Consider the following 18,028-nt stretch of genomic DNA (forward strand, 5'->3'; position numbering starts at 1 on the left):
TACTCTGTTCCGAAATGGCGTAATATATGCTTTATAAACACTAACAAACAATAAAATAAAGCACACTATTCGCATTCAAAATAATAAAAACATTCAGTTAAATTACACATCTCCTATAAAATATGCTTCTCTGTTCATGTACAGTAATCACATTAAAAAAACTCAAGTAAACCTACAACATTTTGAATTAGAAAAGGCGTAGAGTGGCAGTTTTTAGACATATACGTAGATTGGATGTACTTTCAAGCAATGTGATTGACGGATCATTGATGATGTAATGGTGAACGGGAAGGGCTGGGAAGCATGGTGGATTTATAGTAATGATTTGAAACACCTTGAGGGCCAAAAATTTTTTTCTCTTATATTTCGTGATGTTTTTGAATTATGTGGCTTTATTCATGAGTCTATGGTCAATGTGCCTATTCTGTACAATGTGTGCATGAATATTAGCAGGCCGAATATATAATACCCATACTAACGAAATTTGTGAATCCCAGTAGCGTATCCGTTGTTTCTGCAGTTTGTTCCCGCCTCCAATACCATTACAAAACAGAAACTGTTTCACATTGTATTGTTTCATTTGTTTCGAAACACTTTTGTGTTTCAGTTTGCCCATCTCTACAGTCAAGTGTCTTTTCTCCGATGCACCACTGACAGATAACTGTAACCTTCAGAACCTCACATTGACAAATTAACACCGAATTTACAACGCTATTAAATATGGGAGGATCCATGCAGACGTCTGCGAGAGCGTGTGAGGCGGCCAACATCAATATACTGGTGACTTCCTGTGACCCCACTATCATTTTTCCGATACATCACTGCCTGCCTGCTGTATCCCTCTCAACTTTACATTGTCGAATTAACACAGGAATTGCGTCGCTATATATACTAAACGATACATGAAGACTTCTCCAGAAGCCAGTAACGCATCTACTGTCAACATATGGATCTCCTCTTGAGAGTCAAGTTTCTCTTTTTCGATTCGCTACTGACAGTTGTCTGTATCCCTTGCATTGTCACATTGACGATTTAACAAAGAAAATGCGTCGCTATTGATTTCGAAAGGACGCATGAAGACTTCTGCCCAAGCGTGTGATGCTGCCAGTGTCAATGTATTGATCTCCTCCTGGGAGAAAATTACCTTTTTCCCGATGCACCGCTACCTGGTTGGTGAATCCCTCACAACTTCACATTGTCGAATAACACAGAAATTGCGTCGCTATTATATACTAAAGGAGACATGAAGAGTTCTCCATCAGCGAGTATCGCGTCTAGTGTCAATGTATGGATTTCCTGTAGGGAGTCGAGTGTCTTTTTTGGATGCACTTTTGCCAGTTCGTTGTATGCCTTGAATTCATACATTGGTGATTTATCACAGAAATTGCGTCGTTATTAAATATTAAAGGAGCGTTGAAGACTTCTCCCCAAGTGAGTAACAATGCTATGGTGAAACTAAGGATCTTCTCTTTTGAGTCAATTTTTTTTCCGACGCAGCACTGCCAGATTACTGCATCCGTCGCAACCTCATATTGACGAATTAACACAGAAATTTCTTCGTTATTAAATACGATAGTATCCATGGAGACTTCTGTCCAAGTGTCTGATGCTGCCAGTGTCAATGTATTGATCTCCTCCTGGGAGTGAGGTACCTTTTTCCCGATGCACCTCTACCTGTTTGCTGTATCCGTCACAACTTCACATTGTCGAATTAACACAGATATTAAGTCGCTATCATATACTAATGGATACATGAAGGCTTCTCCCCAAACGTGAAAAGCGTCTGGTGTCAACATATGCATTTCCTCTTGGGACTCAGGTGTCTCCTTTTCATGCACTATTGCCAGTTTACTGTATCCCTTGAATTCATACATAGGAAATTTATCACAGACATTGCGTCGATGTTAAATATTAAAGGATCGTTGAATATTTCTCTGCAAGCGAGTAACATGGCTACAGTCAACCTATGGATCTTCTCTTTTGAGTAATGTGTCTTTTTTCCTATGCACCACTGCCAGATTACTATATCCCTCGCAACCTCGCATTAACGAATTAACACAGAAATTGTGTCGCTATTAAATACGGAAGTATCCATGCAAACTTCCGCCGCATCGTGTGATGCTGCCAACATCAGTCGACTGATGACTTCCTGTGAGCTCACTATCATCTTTCCGATACATTACTGCCTGCTTGCTGCATCTCTCACAACTTCTCACTGTCGAATTAACACACAAATCGCGTCGCTATTATATACTAAAGAATACATGAAGACTTCTCCAGAAGGGAGTAACGCGTGTAGTGTAAATGTATGTATTTGCTGTAGGTAGTCGAGTGTCTTTTTTTTCGATGCACTTTCGCCATCTTCAACTTTTATAGTGCTGTCTTCCTCAGTTGCGTGTAATATTACGGTATATTGATAATTTTTACTTATGAACCGTCTGACAGCAACTAAATAAAACACAATTTTAGTGCCATACGCGTTTCGCCTTTATTTTCTGCAAGCCATCACCAGTGGCCTGGAATATATACATATGTTAGCTATTTTATTTACATTTTTGTCATTGTGCGTATAGGTTATAAACAGTTCTGGTGGTTGGTATTTCCTATTAAGTAGTAATGTTTTGAACTGTACTTACAGGTTGCGTGGACTATTTCTTACATATTACGCTCCTGTTGCATTTTTGGTGTTGTTCTTCTTCTTATGAACGCCAATTTGCGGTTTTTTCCACATTCCACAGCACTATGCACTGAACGCTTGTTTTAATGCAATATTTTGGTTTCTGTTGCCGACTGTCAAATGTTTTTGCCAAAGATCGAATGTTATTGCCAAACTTATGAGTGTAACTGTTGAAGTATCTGTGGTCTGTTCGTGTATGCATTTGTGTGTGCGTTTGTGTATGTGTGTGTGCGTGTGTGTGTGTGTGTGTGTGTGTGTGTGAGTTTTTTTTGTGTGATACATATTTTTTTGTGCTGTGTGTGTGTGTGTATTTTGGTGTTAAATAATTTTTTTTCGCTGTGTATGTGTGTGTGTGTGTGTGTGTGTCTCCAGATGGTGTGGGGAAGAGTTTTTTTATTTTTTGTTTTATGTTATCATTTCCTTTACTAAGTGTAGTAGGGAGCCTGTGCTGATGTGTGTTTGTTCATTTATCACATGTTTGTTTTCTGCTATGGCTTTAGGGATGTGGAAGTTTTCTTGCATTTGTATAAGATGTTTGTCATGGTTGCTTATTCTCATTATTTTCATTTATTGTTCCATGTTTGTAGGATGATGGTTGTAGTGTTTTAAATGCTCTGCAAATGTGGAATGGTTTGTTGCTTACTTCCAACATCTGGTATGTTCTTTGTATCTTGTTTGAAAATTCCTGCATGTCATGCCTATGTATACTGCATCACAACTTTGGCATTCAAGTTTATATATTCCTGATTGTTGGAATTGGATTGTTCGCCAGTTTACTGTATCCCTTGAAATCATACATTGGCGATTTATCACAGAAATTATGTCGATATTACACGTTAATGGAACGTTGAAGACTTCTCCTTAAAAGTGTAACTCGGCTACAGTCAACCTATGGCTTTTCTCTTTTGAGTCAAGTGTCTTTTTTCCGATGCACCACTGCCAGATTACTGTGTCCCTCGCAACCTCACGTTGACGAGTTAACACAGAAATTACGTCGCTATTAAATACGAAAGGATCCATGTAGACTTCTGGCTGAGCGTTTGAGGCTGCCAACTTCAATCTACTGATGACTTACTGTGAGCCCACTATCATTTGTAGGATGCATCAGTGCCTGCTTGCTGTATCCCTCACAACTTCATATTGTCGAAATAACCCAGAAATCGAGTCGCTATTCTATGCTAAAGGATGCATGAAGACTTCTCCAGAAACGAGTAACGCATTTAGTGTCAATGTATGGATTTCCTGTAGGGAGTCGAGTGTCTTTTTTTCGATGCCCTATTGCCAGTTTACTGAATCCCTTGAATTCATACATTGGCCATTTATCACAGAAATTGTGTCGATATTAAATATTAGTGGATCGTTGAAGACTTCTCCTTAAGCGAGTAATACGGCTACTGTCATCATATGGATCTTATCTCTTGAGTCAAGTGTCTTTCTTCCAATGCAACCCTGCCGGATTGCTGTATCCCTCTCAACCTCGCATTGACGAATTAACACAGAAATTACGTCGCTGTTAAATATGGAATGATCCATGTAGACTTCTGCCAGAGCGTGTGAGGCTTCCAACTTCAATCTACTGATGACTTCCTGTGAGCCCACTAACATTTATCTGATGAGTCACTACCTGCTTGATGTATCCCTCACAACTTCACATTGTCGAAATAACCCAGAAATCGAGTCGCTATTATATACTAACGGATACATGAAGAGTTTTCCATAAGCGAGTTGCGCGACTAGTGACAATGTATGGATTTACTCTTGGGAGTCAAGTGTCTTTTTTTCGATGCCCTATTGCCAGTTTACTGAATCCCTTGAGTTCATACATTGGCCATTTATCACAGAAATTGTGTCGATATTAAATATTAATGGGTCGTTGAAGACTTCTCCTTAAGCGAGTAACACGGCTACTGTCATCCTATGGATCTTCTCTTTTGAGTCAAGTGTCTTTTTTCCGATGCACAATTGACAGGTTACTTTATCCCTGGCAACCTCACATTGACGAATTAACACAGAAATTGTGTCGCTATTAAATACGGAAAGATCCATGTAAACTTCTGCCAGAGCGTGTGAGACTGCCAATATCAATCTACTGATGACTTCCTGTGAGCCCACAATAATTTTTCCGTTGCATCACCGCCTAAGTGCTGTATCACTCACCACTTCACATTGTCGAATTAATGCAGAAATCGCGTCGCTATTATATACTAAAGGATACATGAAGACTTCTACCGAAGCGAGTAACGCGCCTAGTGTCAATGTATGGATTTTCTGTAGGCAGTCGAGTGACGTTTTTTGGATGGACTTTTGCCAGTTTATTGTATGCCTTGAATTCATACATTGGTGATTGATCACAGATATTGCGTCGATATTAAATATTAATGGATCGTTGAAGACTTCTCCTTAAACGAGTAACATGGTTACAGTCATCCTATGTGTAAGTAGGATGTTTAGGTTTTTATGTTGGTAACGCCATGTAGGGCTCTATATGAAAATCACTGACTGCGCTGCGTGAAGGCTGTGGTTGGTTTGCATTGTTGGAGTAATATTCGCCATTGTAGTGTTGGGCAGTTGGCTGTTAACAGCGCGTAGCGTTGCGCAGTTGGAGGTGAGCCGCCAGCAGTGGTGGATGTGGGGAGAAAGATGGTGGAATTTTCAGAGCGGATGATCTGGAAGCGTGTCCATCAGAAAGAGGAAATTTGTAAAATTGGATAAACTTGTAATATTGGATATCATGGACTGATATATATATATTATGACTTTTGAACACTATTAAGGTAAATACATTGTTTGTTCTCTATCAAAATCATTCTTTTGCTAACTATGTCTATCAGTAGTTAGTGCCCTCAGTAGTTTGAATCTTTTATTTAGCTGGCAGTAGTGGCGCTCGCTGTATTGCAGTTGTTCGAGTAACGAAGATTTTTGTGAGGTAAGTGATTTGTGAAAGGTATAGGTTAATTTAGTCAGGGCCATTCTCTTGTAGGGATTATTGAAAGTCAGATTGCGTTGCGCTAAAAAATATTGTGTGTCAGTTTAAGCACAGTCATGTATAATTTTTCTAAGGGGACGTTTCATATTGATCTTCTCTTTTGAGTCAAGTGTCTCTTTTCCGATGCACCACTGCCAGATTACTGTACCCCTCGCATTCTCACATTGACCAATTAACACAGAAATTGCACAGCTATTAAATACGAAGGAATGCATGCAGACTTCTGCTGAGCGTGTACGGCTGCTATCATCAATCTACTGATGTCTTCCTGAGAGCCCACTATCATCTTTCCGATGCATCACTGCCTGCTTTCTGTATCTCTGACAACTTCACAATGTCGAATTAATACAGAATTTGCGTCGCTATTATACACTAAAGGATACATGAAGAGTTCTCCAGAAGCGAGTAACACGTCTAGTGTCAACGGTTGGATTTACTCTTTGGAGTCAAGTGTCTTTTTTTCGATGCCCTATTGCCAGTTTACTGAATCCCTTGAATTCATACACAGGCGATTTATCACAGAAATTGTGTCGATATTAAATAATAATGTATCGTTGAAGACTTCTCTTTAAGCGAGTAACACGGCTAATGTCATCCTATGGATCTTTTCTTTTGAGTCATGTGTCTTTTTTCCGATGCACCACTGCCAGATTACTGTATCCCTCGCAACCTCACATTGTCGAATTAACACAGAAATTGCGTCGATATTCTATACTAAAGGATGCATGAAGACTTATCCAGAAGCGAGTAACGCGTTTAGTGTCAATGTATGGATTTCCTGTAGGGAGTCGAGTGTCTTTTTTTCAGTGCCCTATTGCCAGTTTACTGTATCCCTTGAATTCATACATTGGCGATTTATCACAGAAATGTGTCGATATTACATATTAATGGACCGTTGAAGGCTTCTCCTTGAACGGCTACAGTCATACTATGGATCTTCTCTTTTGACTCTTGTGTCTTTTTTCCGATGCACCACTGCCAGATTACTGTATCCCTCGCTACCTCACATTGACGAATTAACACTGAAATTACAACGCTATTAAATAGGGATCGATCCATGTAGACCTCTACCGGAGTGTGTGAGGCTGCCAACATCAATCTACTGATGACTTCCTGTGAGCCCACTATCAGTTTCGATACATCACAGCCTGCTTGCTGTACCCTTCACAACTTCACATTGTCGAATTAACACAGAAATTGCGTCGCTATTATTCAGGGTGTTACAAAAAGGTACGGCCCAACTTTCAGGAAACATTCCTCACACACAAAGAAAGAAAATGTGTTATGTGAACATGTGGCCGGAAACACTTAATTTCTTCAAATCACATTAATCATGGAATGGAAACACACAGCTACAGAACGTACCAGCGTGACTTCAAACACTTTGTTACAGGAAATGTTCAAAATCTCCTCTGTTAGCGAGGATACATGCATCCACCCTCCGTCGCATGGAATCCCTGATGCACTGATGCAGCCCTGGACAATCTCGTATTGTGTCATAGCCGTCCACAATACGAGCACGAAGAATCTCTACATTTGGTACCGGGGTTGCGTAGACAAAATGCCCCCATAAATGAAATTCAAGAGGGTTGAGGTGAGGTGAGCGTGGAGGCCATGGGATTGGTCCGCCTCTACCAATCAATCGGTCACCGAATCTGTTGTTGAATGGCGTACGAACACTTCGACTGAAATGTGCAGGAGGTCCATCGTACATGAACCACATGTTGTGTCGTACTTGTAAAGGCACAAGTTCTAGCAGCACTGGTAGAGTATCCCGTATTAAATGATGATAACGTGCCCCATTGAGCGTAGGTGGAAGAACATGGGGCCCAATCAAGACATCACCAACAATGCCTGCCCAAACGTTCACAGAAAATCTGTGTTGATGACGTGATTGCACAATTGCGTGCGGATTCTTGTCAGCCCACACATGTTGATTGTGAAAATTTACAAGTTGATAACGTTGGAATGAAGCCTCATCCGTAAAGAGAACATTTGCACTGAAATGAGGATTGACACATTGTTGGATGAACCATTCGCAGAAGTGTACCCGTGGAGGCCAATCAGCTGCTGATAGTGCCTGCACATGCTGTACATGGTACGGAAACAACTAGTTCTCCCGTAGCACTCTCCATACAGTGACGTGGTCAACATTAGCTTGTACAGCAGCAACTTATCTGACGCTGACATTAGGGTTATCGTCAACTGCACGTAGAATTGCCTCGTCCATTGCAGGTGTCCTCATCGTTCTAGGTCTTCCCCAGGTCTTCTAGGTCTTCGCGAGCCATAGGGTGAAACGTTCCGTGCTCCCTAAGACGCCGATCAATTGCTTCGAACGTCATCCTGTCGGGACACCTTCGTTCTGGAAATCTGTCTCGATACAAACGTACCGCGCCACGGCTATTACCCCGTGCTAATCCGTACATCAAATGGGCATCTGCCAACTCCGCATTTGTAAACATTGCACTGACTGCAAAACCACATTCGTGATGAACACTAACCTGTTGATGCTACGTATTGATGTGCTTGATGCTAGTACTGTAGAGCAATGAGTCGCATGTCAACTCAAGCACCGAAGTCAACATTACCATCCTTCAAATGGGCCAACTGGCGGTGAATCGAGGAAGTACAGTACATACTGACGAAACCAAAATGAGCTCTAACATGGAAATTAAGCGTTTCCGGACACATGTCCACATAACTTCTTTTCTTTATTTGTGTGTGAGGAATGTTTCCTGAAAGTTTGGCCGTACCTTTTTGTAACACCCTGTATACTAAAGGATACATGAAGAGTTCTCCATCAGCGAGTATCGCGTCTAGTGTCAATGTATTGATTTCCTGTAGGGAGTCGTGTGTCTTTTTTTTTGGATGCACTATTGCCAGTTTACTGTATCGCTTGAATTCATAGACTGGCGATTTTTCACAGAAATTGCGTCGATATTAAATATTAATAGATCGTTGAAGACTTCTATTTAAACGAGTAACACGGCTACAGTCATCCTATGAATCTTCTCTTTTGAGTCAAGTGTCTTTTTTCCGATGCACCACTGCCAGATTACTGTGTCCCTCGCAACCTCACGTTGACGAGTTAACACAGAAATTGCGTCGCTATTAAACACTGAATGATCCATGTAGACTTCTGCCAGAGCGTCTGAGGTTACCAACATCAATCTACTGATGACTTCCTTTGACCCCACTATCATTTTTCCGATGCATCACTGCCTGCTTGCTGTAACCCTCACAATTTCGCATTGTCGAATTAACACAGGAATTGCGTCGCTATATATACTAAACGGTACATGAAGACTTCTCCAGAAGCGAGTAACGCATCTACTGTCAACATATGGATCTCCTCTTGAGAGTCAAGTTTCTCTTTTTCGATTCACTACTGACAGTTGTCTGTATCCCTTGCATTGTCACATTGACGATTTAACACAGAAACTGCGTCGATATTAAATATTAGTGGATCGTTGAAGACTTCTCCTTAAACGAGTAACACGGCTACAGTCATCCTATGCATCGATTGTAGAAAGCATTTCCAACCACTTTAATTATTTTTTTGTTGGGAGAATATTGTTATTTAGTATGTGTGTGTAAGAAAGGAATCCTGACTTCTTGGCTGTACATATTTGGTAAATCTTGGAAATTACATGATCCTTTTTTTATGTTTCATCCTCTACTCCAAAGTGTACAGTGGACTGTTCTCAATTCACCCCACTGTAGAGCGTTTTTAATGAAATACCAGGTGAGCTTTAGGTAGGATGGAGAAACTATTTATGGGATTATATGGGAGGCGATTTCCATCTAGTTCATTTGCTATAAAACAAAGAGGAACCTGGAAAACTCGGTCTCAACTTAAGGAGTAGGGGCTGATTCATTTCATTTCTGGGGTAGGGAGAGAAAGTTTATCTACAACTTGCACAGAAAGCAAATTGTGTTTATAAGAGTCGTAGAACATGATTGGAGGTGATAGCTGAGCAGTGATGCGAGATGAGGTTGTAACTTACCCACTGTTTTACTCAATCTGTATACTGAGCAAGCTCTAGAGGAAGCCAACGAGAAATTTGGAAAAGATATTACAGTTATGGGAAAAAAAGAAGTTACTCTTAGGTTTGTGAGGTTTGCCGATTACATGGTGTCTTGAAAAGAGAGTGTTGGGTGATTACCAAGTAACGTAAGTCTCGAATTATATCAGGCAATGCTGATAGGGTTTTGGTATCATGTGTCGAAACTACCCCACCAGCGTCTTCAATTTGGGAACCAAATTGTAATTTCTGTCAGATGATGATAGTAGTCGAGCAGGGTCTAGCGGACCCAATGGTGCGTACCTGCTGAGCCACCTCTTCTTCAGCTCAGTACCACAAGCGCCCTCTGCTGCTGCAGTATAGGAAGGCTGGCGGCAACCACTCAACTTCGAGCCGCTTTGCTGCTGTGGTGATGCCACCTAATCGCGGCCCAGACTCAATTGTTTGAGATTTAGTGCAGAGAGTCTCTTCGTTGCTAACACTCTGATAGATGGACTCTGTTTCTTGCCGGATTGTTTGTGATGTGTCTTCTCTTGGCGAAATACAACTCGGTAAATTTTCTATTTACTGTGTTAACCTGTTCGCTAACCATTTCTGGTCCTGTCAAAGGTTTCGTTGCGTTTGTCGAAATCTGAACTTACAACCTTCAACACGTCAGGCTTATACGCTAACTACTATGCTACTATGCTACCTGCGTTAAATTATTATCATGACTCTGATGACCCAGTCACAACGATCAATTGCATCCTTCAGAAATTCGGTTTCACACAATGTAAGCCAATCTCTGTGATTGTTACAACTGTATATGTGACGCTGGACTGTATCTTGTGTGAAAGGACCTAGTAGTGTTTGGTTAGTGTTGTGTACGCAGTATGTGTATTTAGTTAGCATCGTTGTGTGTGTGTGTTTTTGTGTTTGCGTCTTTGGTGTTTTTATCTTGTGCGTTGAAGTTGAAGTAAGAGCGCCAGACCCAGGTTGGTTCAAATGGCTCTGAGCACTATGGGACTTAATATCTGTGGTCATCAGTCCCCTAGAACTTAGATCTACTTAAACCTAACTAACCTAAGGACAGCACACAACACCCAGTCATCACGAGGCAGAGAAAATCCATGACCCCGCCGGGAATCGAACCCGGGAACCCGGGCGCGGGAAGCGAGAACGCTACCGCACGACCACGAACTGCGGACGCCAGACCCAGGGTTCAGGACCCAAACTCATCAAGGAAGAAAGCCAGAGAAGGAATTAGAACTGAACTGAATAATGATTGTGGCAGTTTGTCAACTGCGAACGGTTCGGGCATGATGCTGAGCGCTCTGATAGGAGGAAATACTGCGAGTACTTGCAAGTCGTTGTCCTTCGGTCATCGTCGAGATCAAAGTACTTCGCCGGGACATGAAGCCATTCGTTTTAGTGATGTGGGTTGTCGTTTTATTAGTCAATGTACACTCCTGGAAATTGAAATAAGAACATCGTGAATTCATTGTCCCAGGAAGGGGAAACTTTATTGACACATTCCTGGGGTCAGATACATCACATGATCACACTGACAGAACCACAGGCACATAGACACAGGCAACAGAGCATGCACAATGTCGGCACTAGTACAGTGTATATCCACCTTTCGCAGCAATGCAGGCTGCTATTCTCCCATGGAGACGATCGTAGAGATGCTGCATGTAGTCCTGTGGAACGGCTTGCCATGCCATTTCCACCTGGCGCCTCAGTTGGACCAGCGTTCGTGCTGGACGTGCAGACCGCGTGAGACGACGCTTCATCCAGTCCCAAACATGCTCAATGGGGGACAGATCCGGAGATCTTGCTGGCCAGGGTAGTTGACTTACACCTTCTAGAGCACGTTGGGTGGCACGGGATACATGCGGACGTGCATTGTCCTGTTGGAACAGCAAGTTCCCTTGCCGGTCTAGGAATGGTAGAACGATGGGTTCGATGACGGTTTGGATGTACCGTGCACTATTCAGTGTCCCCTCGACGATCACCAGTGGTGTACGGCCAGTGTAGGAGATCGCTCCCCACACCATGATGCCGGGTGTTGGCCCTGTGTGCCTCGGTCGTATGCAGTCCTGATTGTGGCGCTCACCTGCACGGCGCCAAACACGCATACGACCATCATTGGCACCAAGGCAGAAGCGACTCTCATCGCTGAAGACGACACGTCTCCATTCGTCCCTCCATTCACGCCTGTCGAGACACTGGAGGCGGGCTGCACGATGTTGGGGCGTGAGCGGAAGACGGCCTAACGGTGTGCGGGACCGTAGCCCAGTTTCATGGAGACGGTTGCGAATGGTCCTCGCCGATACCGCAGGAGCAACAGTGTCCCTAATTTGCTGGGAAGTGGCGGTGCGGTACCCTACGGCACTGCGTAGGATCCTACGGTCTTGGCGTGCATCCGTGCGTCGCTGCGGTCCGGTCTCAGGTCGACGGGCACGTGCACCTTCCGCCGACCACTGGCGACAACATCGATGTACTGTGGAGACCTCACGCCCCACGTGTTGAGCAATTCGGCGGTACGTCCACCCGGCCTCCCGCATGCCCACTATACGCCCTCGCTCAAAGTCCGTCAACTGCACATACGGTTCACGTCCACGCTGTCGCGGCATGCTACCAGTGTTAAAGACTGCGATGGAGCACCGTATGCCACGGCAAACTGGCTGACACTGACGGCGGCGGCGCACAAATGCTGCGCAGCTAGCGCCATTCGACGGCCAACACCGCGGTTCCTGGTGTGTCCGCTGTGCCGTGCGTGTGATCATTGCTTGTATAGCCCTCTCGCAGTGTCCGGAGCAAGTATGGTGGGTCTGACACACCGGTGTCAATGTGTTCTTTTTTTCCATTTCCAGGAGTGTACTATAATAACTTTTTTGGGCCTACTTGTGAACTAGCTGTCCGCAACCTTATAAACTTCGCCACAGAGAGAACGAAAGTTTAATATATTGTGAACGATGCACGGAATTAATCGATTACCTACGTCCTCTTTCCTAAGAACCAAGATGAATGACTTACGTTATCAACTACAACGTTAAAAATCACTTACCCTTAACGAGCATTCTAAAATGTAGTATCATTTAGAGTGTTTTATTGAAAAATATTCTAGGTATAAAAAATAACAAACAGATACACAATTTAACAAGAGACTGTTTATTCTGTAAAACATTTCCAACTATACAACTGTACCATAGTATTACTGTTCACTCATCAGTATATGTATTAGAGAAATACTGAACGCCACACAATCGTTAGCAGATATATACACAATCTCACTTTACCTTAGAACGGTTGGCCAGTTGGCATAACAATTACATCGTGCACCTGCAACAAGAATTGACACGTTACAGGTAAGAGCTTGAAATAATTCAGCTACATAACTTCATTTCAATATGGAATAATAACATTAAATGTGGATATAATTAAAATGCCATTAGCAAACACTTTGCAGCATAACACCAGCTTTTTTAAAATAACTTCGTTTACACTCTATTCATCCCTCTATAGGTGGAATCCGCTCCACAAACAATTTTGTTGCAGATATTTTGTACGATAAGGCGTATTCCCAATCTCACGACCGTATTAGCCCTTCGTCCATGGAAAACTATTTACCTTCCAGACAAGACATTGTATAAACAAGACTTAGTGGCTCTGAGCACTATGGGACTTAACTCCTAAGGTCATCAGTCCCCTAGAACTTAGAACTACTTAAACCTAACTAACCTAGGGACATCACACACATCCATGCCCGAGGCAGGATTCGAACCTGCGACCGTAGCGGTCACACGGTTCCAGACTGTAGCGCCTGGAACCGATCGGCCACAACTGCCGGTCAAGACTTAGTGACAGCAGTTAAACGCCGTAAGACACAGTGTGGGTGCCCAAGAATTTAGGAATCCTACTGCAGCTAAATAGAAAAGACAAATATTTTATTGGTACCCGCGACCACTGCAGTGATGAGAAACCACTTGCCAAGTCTTTTTATTGACTAGAAGGTTCTTAGCATACCCTGTGTTTGTTAGCAATCTCTTTTAGCACACCGAAATTTTCCATTTGGTGGACGTTCATCTTCACTACTTTGGGACTACTTAAGGAAGACCGTTATAACGAGCAGCGGTTCCGTCATTCAACAATGCCGATGAGCCGAAACATAATGACCACCTGCTTAATAGATTGTTTGTCCGTCTTTGGAATTAAATGTGTCACCGATTCTGCATATCAGGGATCCGACAGTTTGTTGGTACGTTTCTGGAGGTATGCAGCATTAGATGTTTACGCACAGGTCATGTACTCCGCGTACATGAAGTGTCGCTGATTTGCGTACACGGTAACGGCGCCCGATAGCGATCCATTTTGCAACCTGCAAAATGAGTAAGTTACTGATTTACGTAAAATATGCGAATGGCGCGTAGTCTGATTTGCTTTTAAAACGAAGTCTGAAGGTTTATTGCTGTACGTTGCGATATATTTCGTCGTATTGTACTGCTGTTTCACACGATCGTAGGTAGGACATGTAGTTGATTATTCTTCCACCTCTAATGGTACTTATGTCGGAAAGATGTTAAATTCTGATTATTTGTCTCAGTCCCTTGTACGTAGTTCTTCAAAATATTATGCGGGTCGTCTTCTGAATCATATTTTTGTTTCTTTGACCATTACGCTTATCATTACCTTAGCACGTCTAACTTATTCGTTCTAACGCAGTTTCCTTCAGGTAATGTATGTTTTGTTTCTAAGACAGCGTGAAAGTTACTTGTTAAGCGGGCATTTTCAATTTTTCAATTATTTACTTTCAGAAACTCGCGAACTGGTCTTTTCTCATACTTCGCAAAGTTGCCCTGTAACTACTACAGGTGTACGCGTATGTTCTTTGAGTTATTTCTCTCTGATATATTGCAGAGGAAGCGTGATTACCTTTTACCGCTTCCGATTTCATCCACTCAGCGCGCTTGCAGATGAAAGTTCGTGTACGCGAACAACTTTGAAACGCACACGTTCCGGCGGGCTCGGTATGGACAGTTGGAAGTCAGATGCGGCGCGACGGGTTGCAGCTATTGGTGAGAACGTTTTATTTTATTCGAAGTGGTTGCTCATAGGCAAGGTCTTCCAGTCATCTCATTCACGAGATGTTTGTATCCCACGGCTTATTTTCACTAACTTCGCAAATTAACCTTCTATGAATTGTGAAGATTAGCAAATATTCAGGCGTGTGGTATGACAAAATTTCTGAGTCGTTGTGCTTTCAGGAAGCTTGGAGGTCATTACAGGATAGTAGTATGGTCATCCAGTCGTAAGCGTTGTTCATTCAATTTCGTTATTCCCCCCTCAAATTTAGGTCATTCTATGCTTTCCTTGAAGTGGTGCATACGTATTTATGTTTTTGTGATTTCGACATGTTGGATGCATATCTTGAAAACTAAGTGGCTTGTGTCCTCTGCTTGCTTGATTTGAAATCAAAATACAGTTTAATTACATCTGATCATCCTCGTTTCCATTTTCCTACGTCGTTCATTTAAGACTACCATGTAACATAAGCGTGCTTTTTCTCCAGCCACTCCATTCAATTGCTAAGTACCACTTTATCTGTCCGTCTATCTAACTGTGTGTTGTGTACATAGTTCCGCGTAGTCAGCGCGTACACAACTTTCTTTCCCACTAGAGCGCGCCCCGCTAAGCATAGCAGCGCAGGCGCAGCGCTCGTCCGTCTCCGCACTACGAGATGGCGCTGCCATAAAGACGGACCAAATTCTGCTTCCGCCGATCCGCGTATTAATATGTAACGCAGCCAATGAGATTGCTGCTAACGTAGAACCTTTTCTCCTCGCGGATCACAATCGCGCAGTGATACATGAACGTGCGAGGTATTATAACGAGTGTACAGACCTCCGATTACTCAGTCTGCATTTGTCTGCACCAGTCTGTACCAGTCTGCATTAGTCTGTACCAGTCTACAGTCAAGTTTCAGTCTGCGCCTAAGAAGATTACCATATTCCTGTACATAGCCATGGAGAGCAATGTATAGACACTTTGTCAAGTATCAGAGACATGTCAGAATAAGATTAACGTACCAAGACCAAAGGAACTTCAGATTATCAATTGTAAACAGCATCCAGAATCAAGTTACGTAATGTCTATTCTTTTTATTATTTTAATAAATGTGTGAGAAAATTAATCAAGTTCTGTTTAAAGTTGGTCACCGTCAATCTGCTACTCTAAGCGTGCAGGTGGCATTTCTATCGTCTGACCTAACGGCAGAAGATAAACGCCACAATAAGACCACGAGACATATTGCTGACACTCGCCTATTTCGTTAGAGCGACAAGTCAAATAATCTGCTGGTGTGTGTACTGAAGGTCTTACAGTACGCACACCACACTGTGGCTTATAATAAAGATGACGAAGTCATTCAGATCTCAGGTAGTTTTCCCCTGTTTCTAGTATAACAAACAGCGTGTTCTGTGCATGCAAATTTTTCAGCGGATAAGGTAAACGTTAGCGCTGGTGGCTGCCTGAGGAATTACTGTGGTAGGTTCTATACAGCATACTATACACAGATCAGCCAGAACGTCATGACCAGCGACCTACTGTCGATATAAACTCCTCCCAGCGATACCAGCGTCACAAAGGTTCTAATGTAGCCTATGTGAATTCCTATGGAACCAAACTGCTGAAGTCATCGGTCCCTAGACACACACACTACTTAAACTAACTTATGCTAAGAACAGCACACACACCCATGCCCGAGGGAGGACTCGAACCTCCGGCGGGAGGTGTCACGCAGTCCGTGACATGGCGCCTTAAACCGCGCTGCCACTCCCCGCGGCGCAACGTCACATAGAGAGGAATGGCAGCTAGTCAGACACACGCACGGCACATGCAGTATCAGTGAGCGTGCTGTCTGTGTGTAAAATGGGGAAGACACGCTATCTATCTAAGTTTGACCGAGGGCAGATTGTGACGGCTCGGCACGAGCATTTCGGAAACCATACGACTTGTCGGGTGTTCGAGGAGTGCTGTGGTGAGTGTCTTCAACACGTGGTGAAACCAAGGTGAAAGCACTTCCACGGCTCGTTACAGATTTCGAACGGCGAAGGCTGGACAGACTGGTAAAACAGGACAGACGGCGAACTGTGGCCGATCTAAAATCAGACTTTAATGCTAGGCAGATTGCAAGTACATCTGAACACACAGTGCACCGAACACATCTGACGATTGGCCTCCGCAGCCAACAACACACATATATTTCATTGTTCACACCACGACATCCGCAACTACGACTCATCGGCACTGGACGTTGGCGCAGTGACAGAGTGCTGCATGGTTTGATGAACCACTATATCTTCTTCATGGTGCCGATGGGAGGGCGTGAATCCGTCGCCTTTCAGGGTAACAGCTCCTTGACACCTGTACTGCGGTATGGGGGCTAGCTGGCGGCGGCTACATTATGCTCTATGGAACATTCACGTGGGCATCCATGGGTCCAGTGGAGCTCGAGCAAGGCACCATGACGTGTACGGTTACAGACCATGTACACCCCTTCATGACGATCATGCTTCCCGACGGCAGTGGCATTTTGAAACAAGATAATGCATCATGTCAAGTCCAGGAGTGTAATGGAGTAGTTCGAGGAACACAGTGGCGAGTTCCAATTGATGTGGTGGCCCCTCCAACTTGCCAGACCTGAACCTGATCGAACACAACTGCAATGTGATTGAACGTGGCGTCGGAGCTCATCACCCCTCTCCCCGGAATTTACAGGGATTAGGTGACCTGTGTGCGCAGATGTGGTGCCAACTCCTTTCAGCGACCTGCTAAGATCACACTGTTTCCATGAAACGTCGCGTCGCCGCTGTTATCCGTGCCAAACGTAGACATATCGCATATTCAGTCCTTTCGAAATGTATTATCATTCAAATACCTTGGACAAGTGTTACCAGCACTTAGCCGTTTCCATGTCTGAGTACCGTGATTACAGAAAGCGGCGCGATCCCCACTGCACAGTAGACAGCTATAAGTTTAAAATTACGAAATAAGCAGCGACCAGTCGCAAAATCATGTTATCTTTATTTATTTTTACAAATCGATTTCAACTGATTAACAGCCATCATCGGTGCTTTCAACGTATATGTTCCCTGAGCAGTAACACTGTCTTAAGCAGAGGTCAAACATAAAGTCTTTATGGCTATAAGTTTATCATTCGTAATAAGGTAGATAGGATATGTGCTGTTGTCTAAAGAGTGAGGTGCTAAAGCAGGGTTGGTACCTCGCAGTTCAACTTTAAGAGACGATAACAGCAGCAACCCACACCGGCGTAGCCACGCCCACAAACCTTTCGCT

At 43.3% G+C, this 18,028-nt stretch overlaps 1 protein-coding gene across 1 annotated transcript in view; it reads right to left on the bottom strand.

Moving 5' to 3' along the window:
* Positions 1 to 12,879: 12,879 nt before the first annotated feature.
* LOC126161430 (farnesol dehydrogenase-like) overlaps positions 12,880 to 18,028 on the bottom strand; it is a 163,869-nt gene continuing 158,720 nt past the window's right edge. The window contains exon 6 of the mRNA XM_049917232.1: positions 12,880 to 13,015. Within this exon, the coding sequence (XP_049773189.1) occupies positions 12,974 to 13,015 (42 nt within the window). The 3' untranslated portion in view covers positions 12,880 to 12,973. The remainder of the gene's footprint in view (positions 13,016 to 18,028) is intronic.

The sequence above is a fragment of the Schistocerca cancellata genome, chromosome 2, assembly GCF_023864275.1.
Source record: "Schistocerca cancellata isolate TAMUIC-IGC-003103 chromosome 2, iqSchCanc2.1, whole genome shotgun sequence".
Lineage (NCBI taxonomy): Eukaryota > Metazoa > Arthropoda > Insecta > Orthoptera > Acrididae > Schistocerca > Schistocerca cancellata.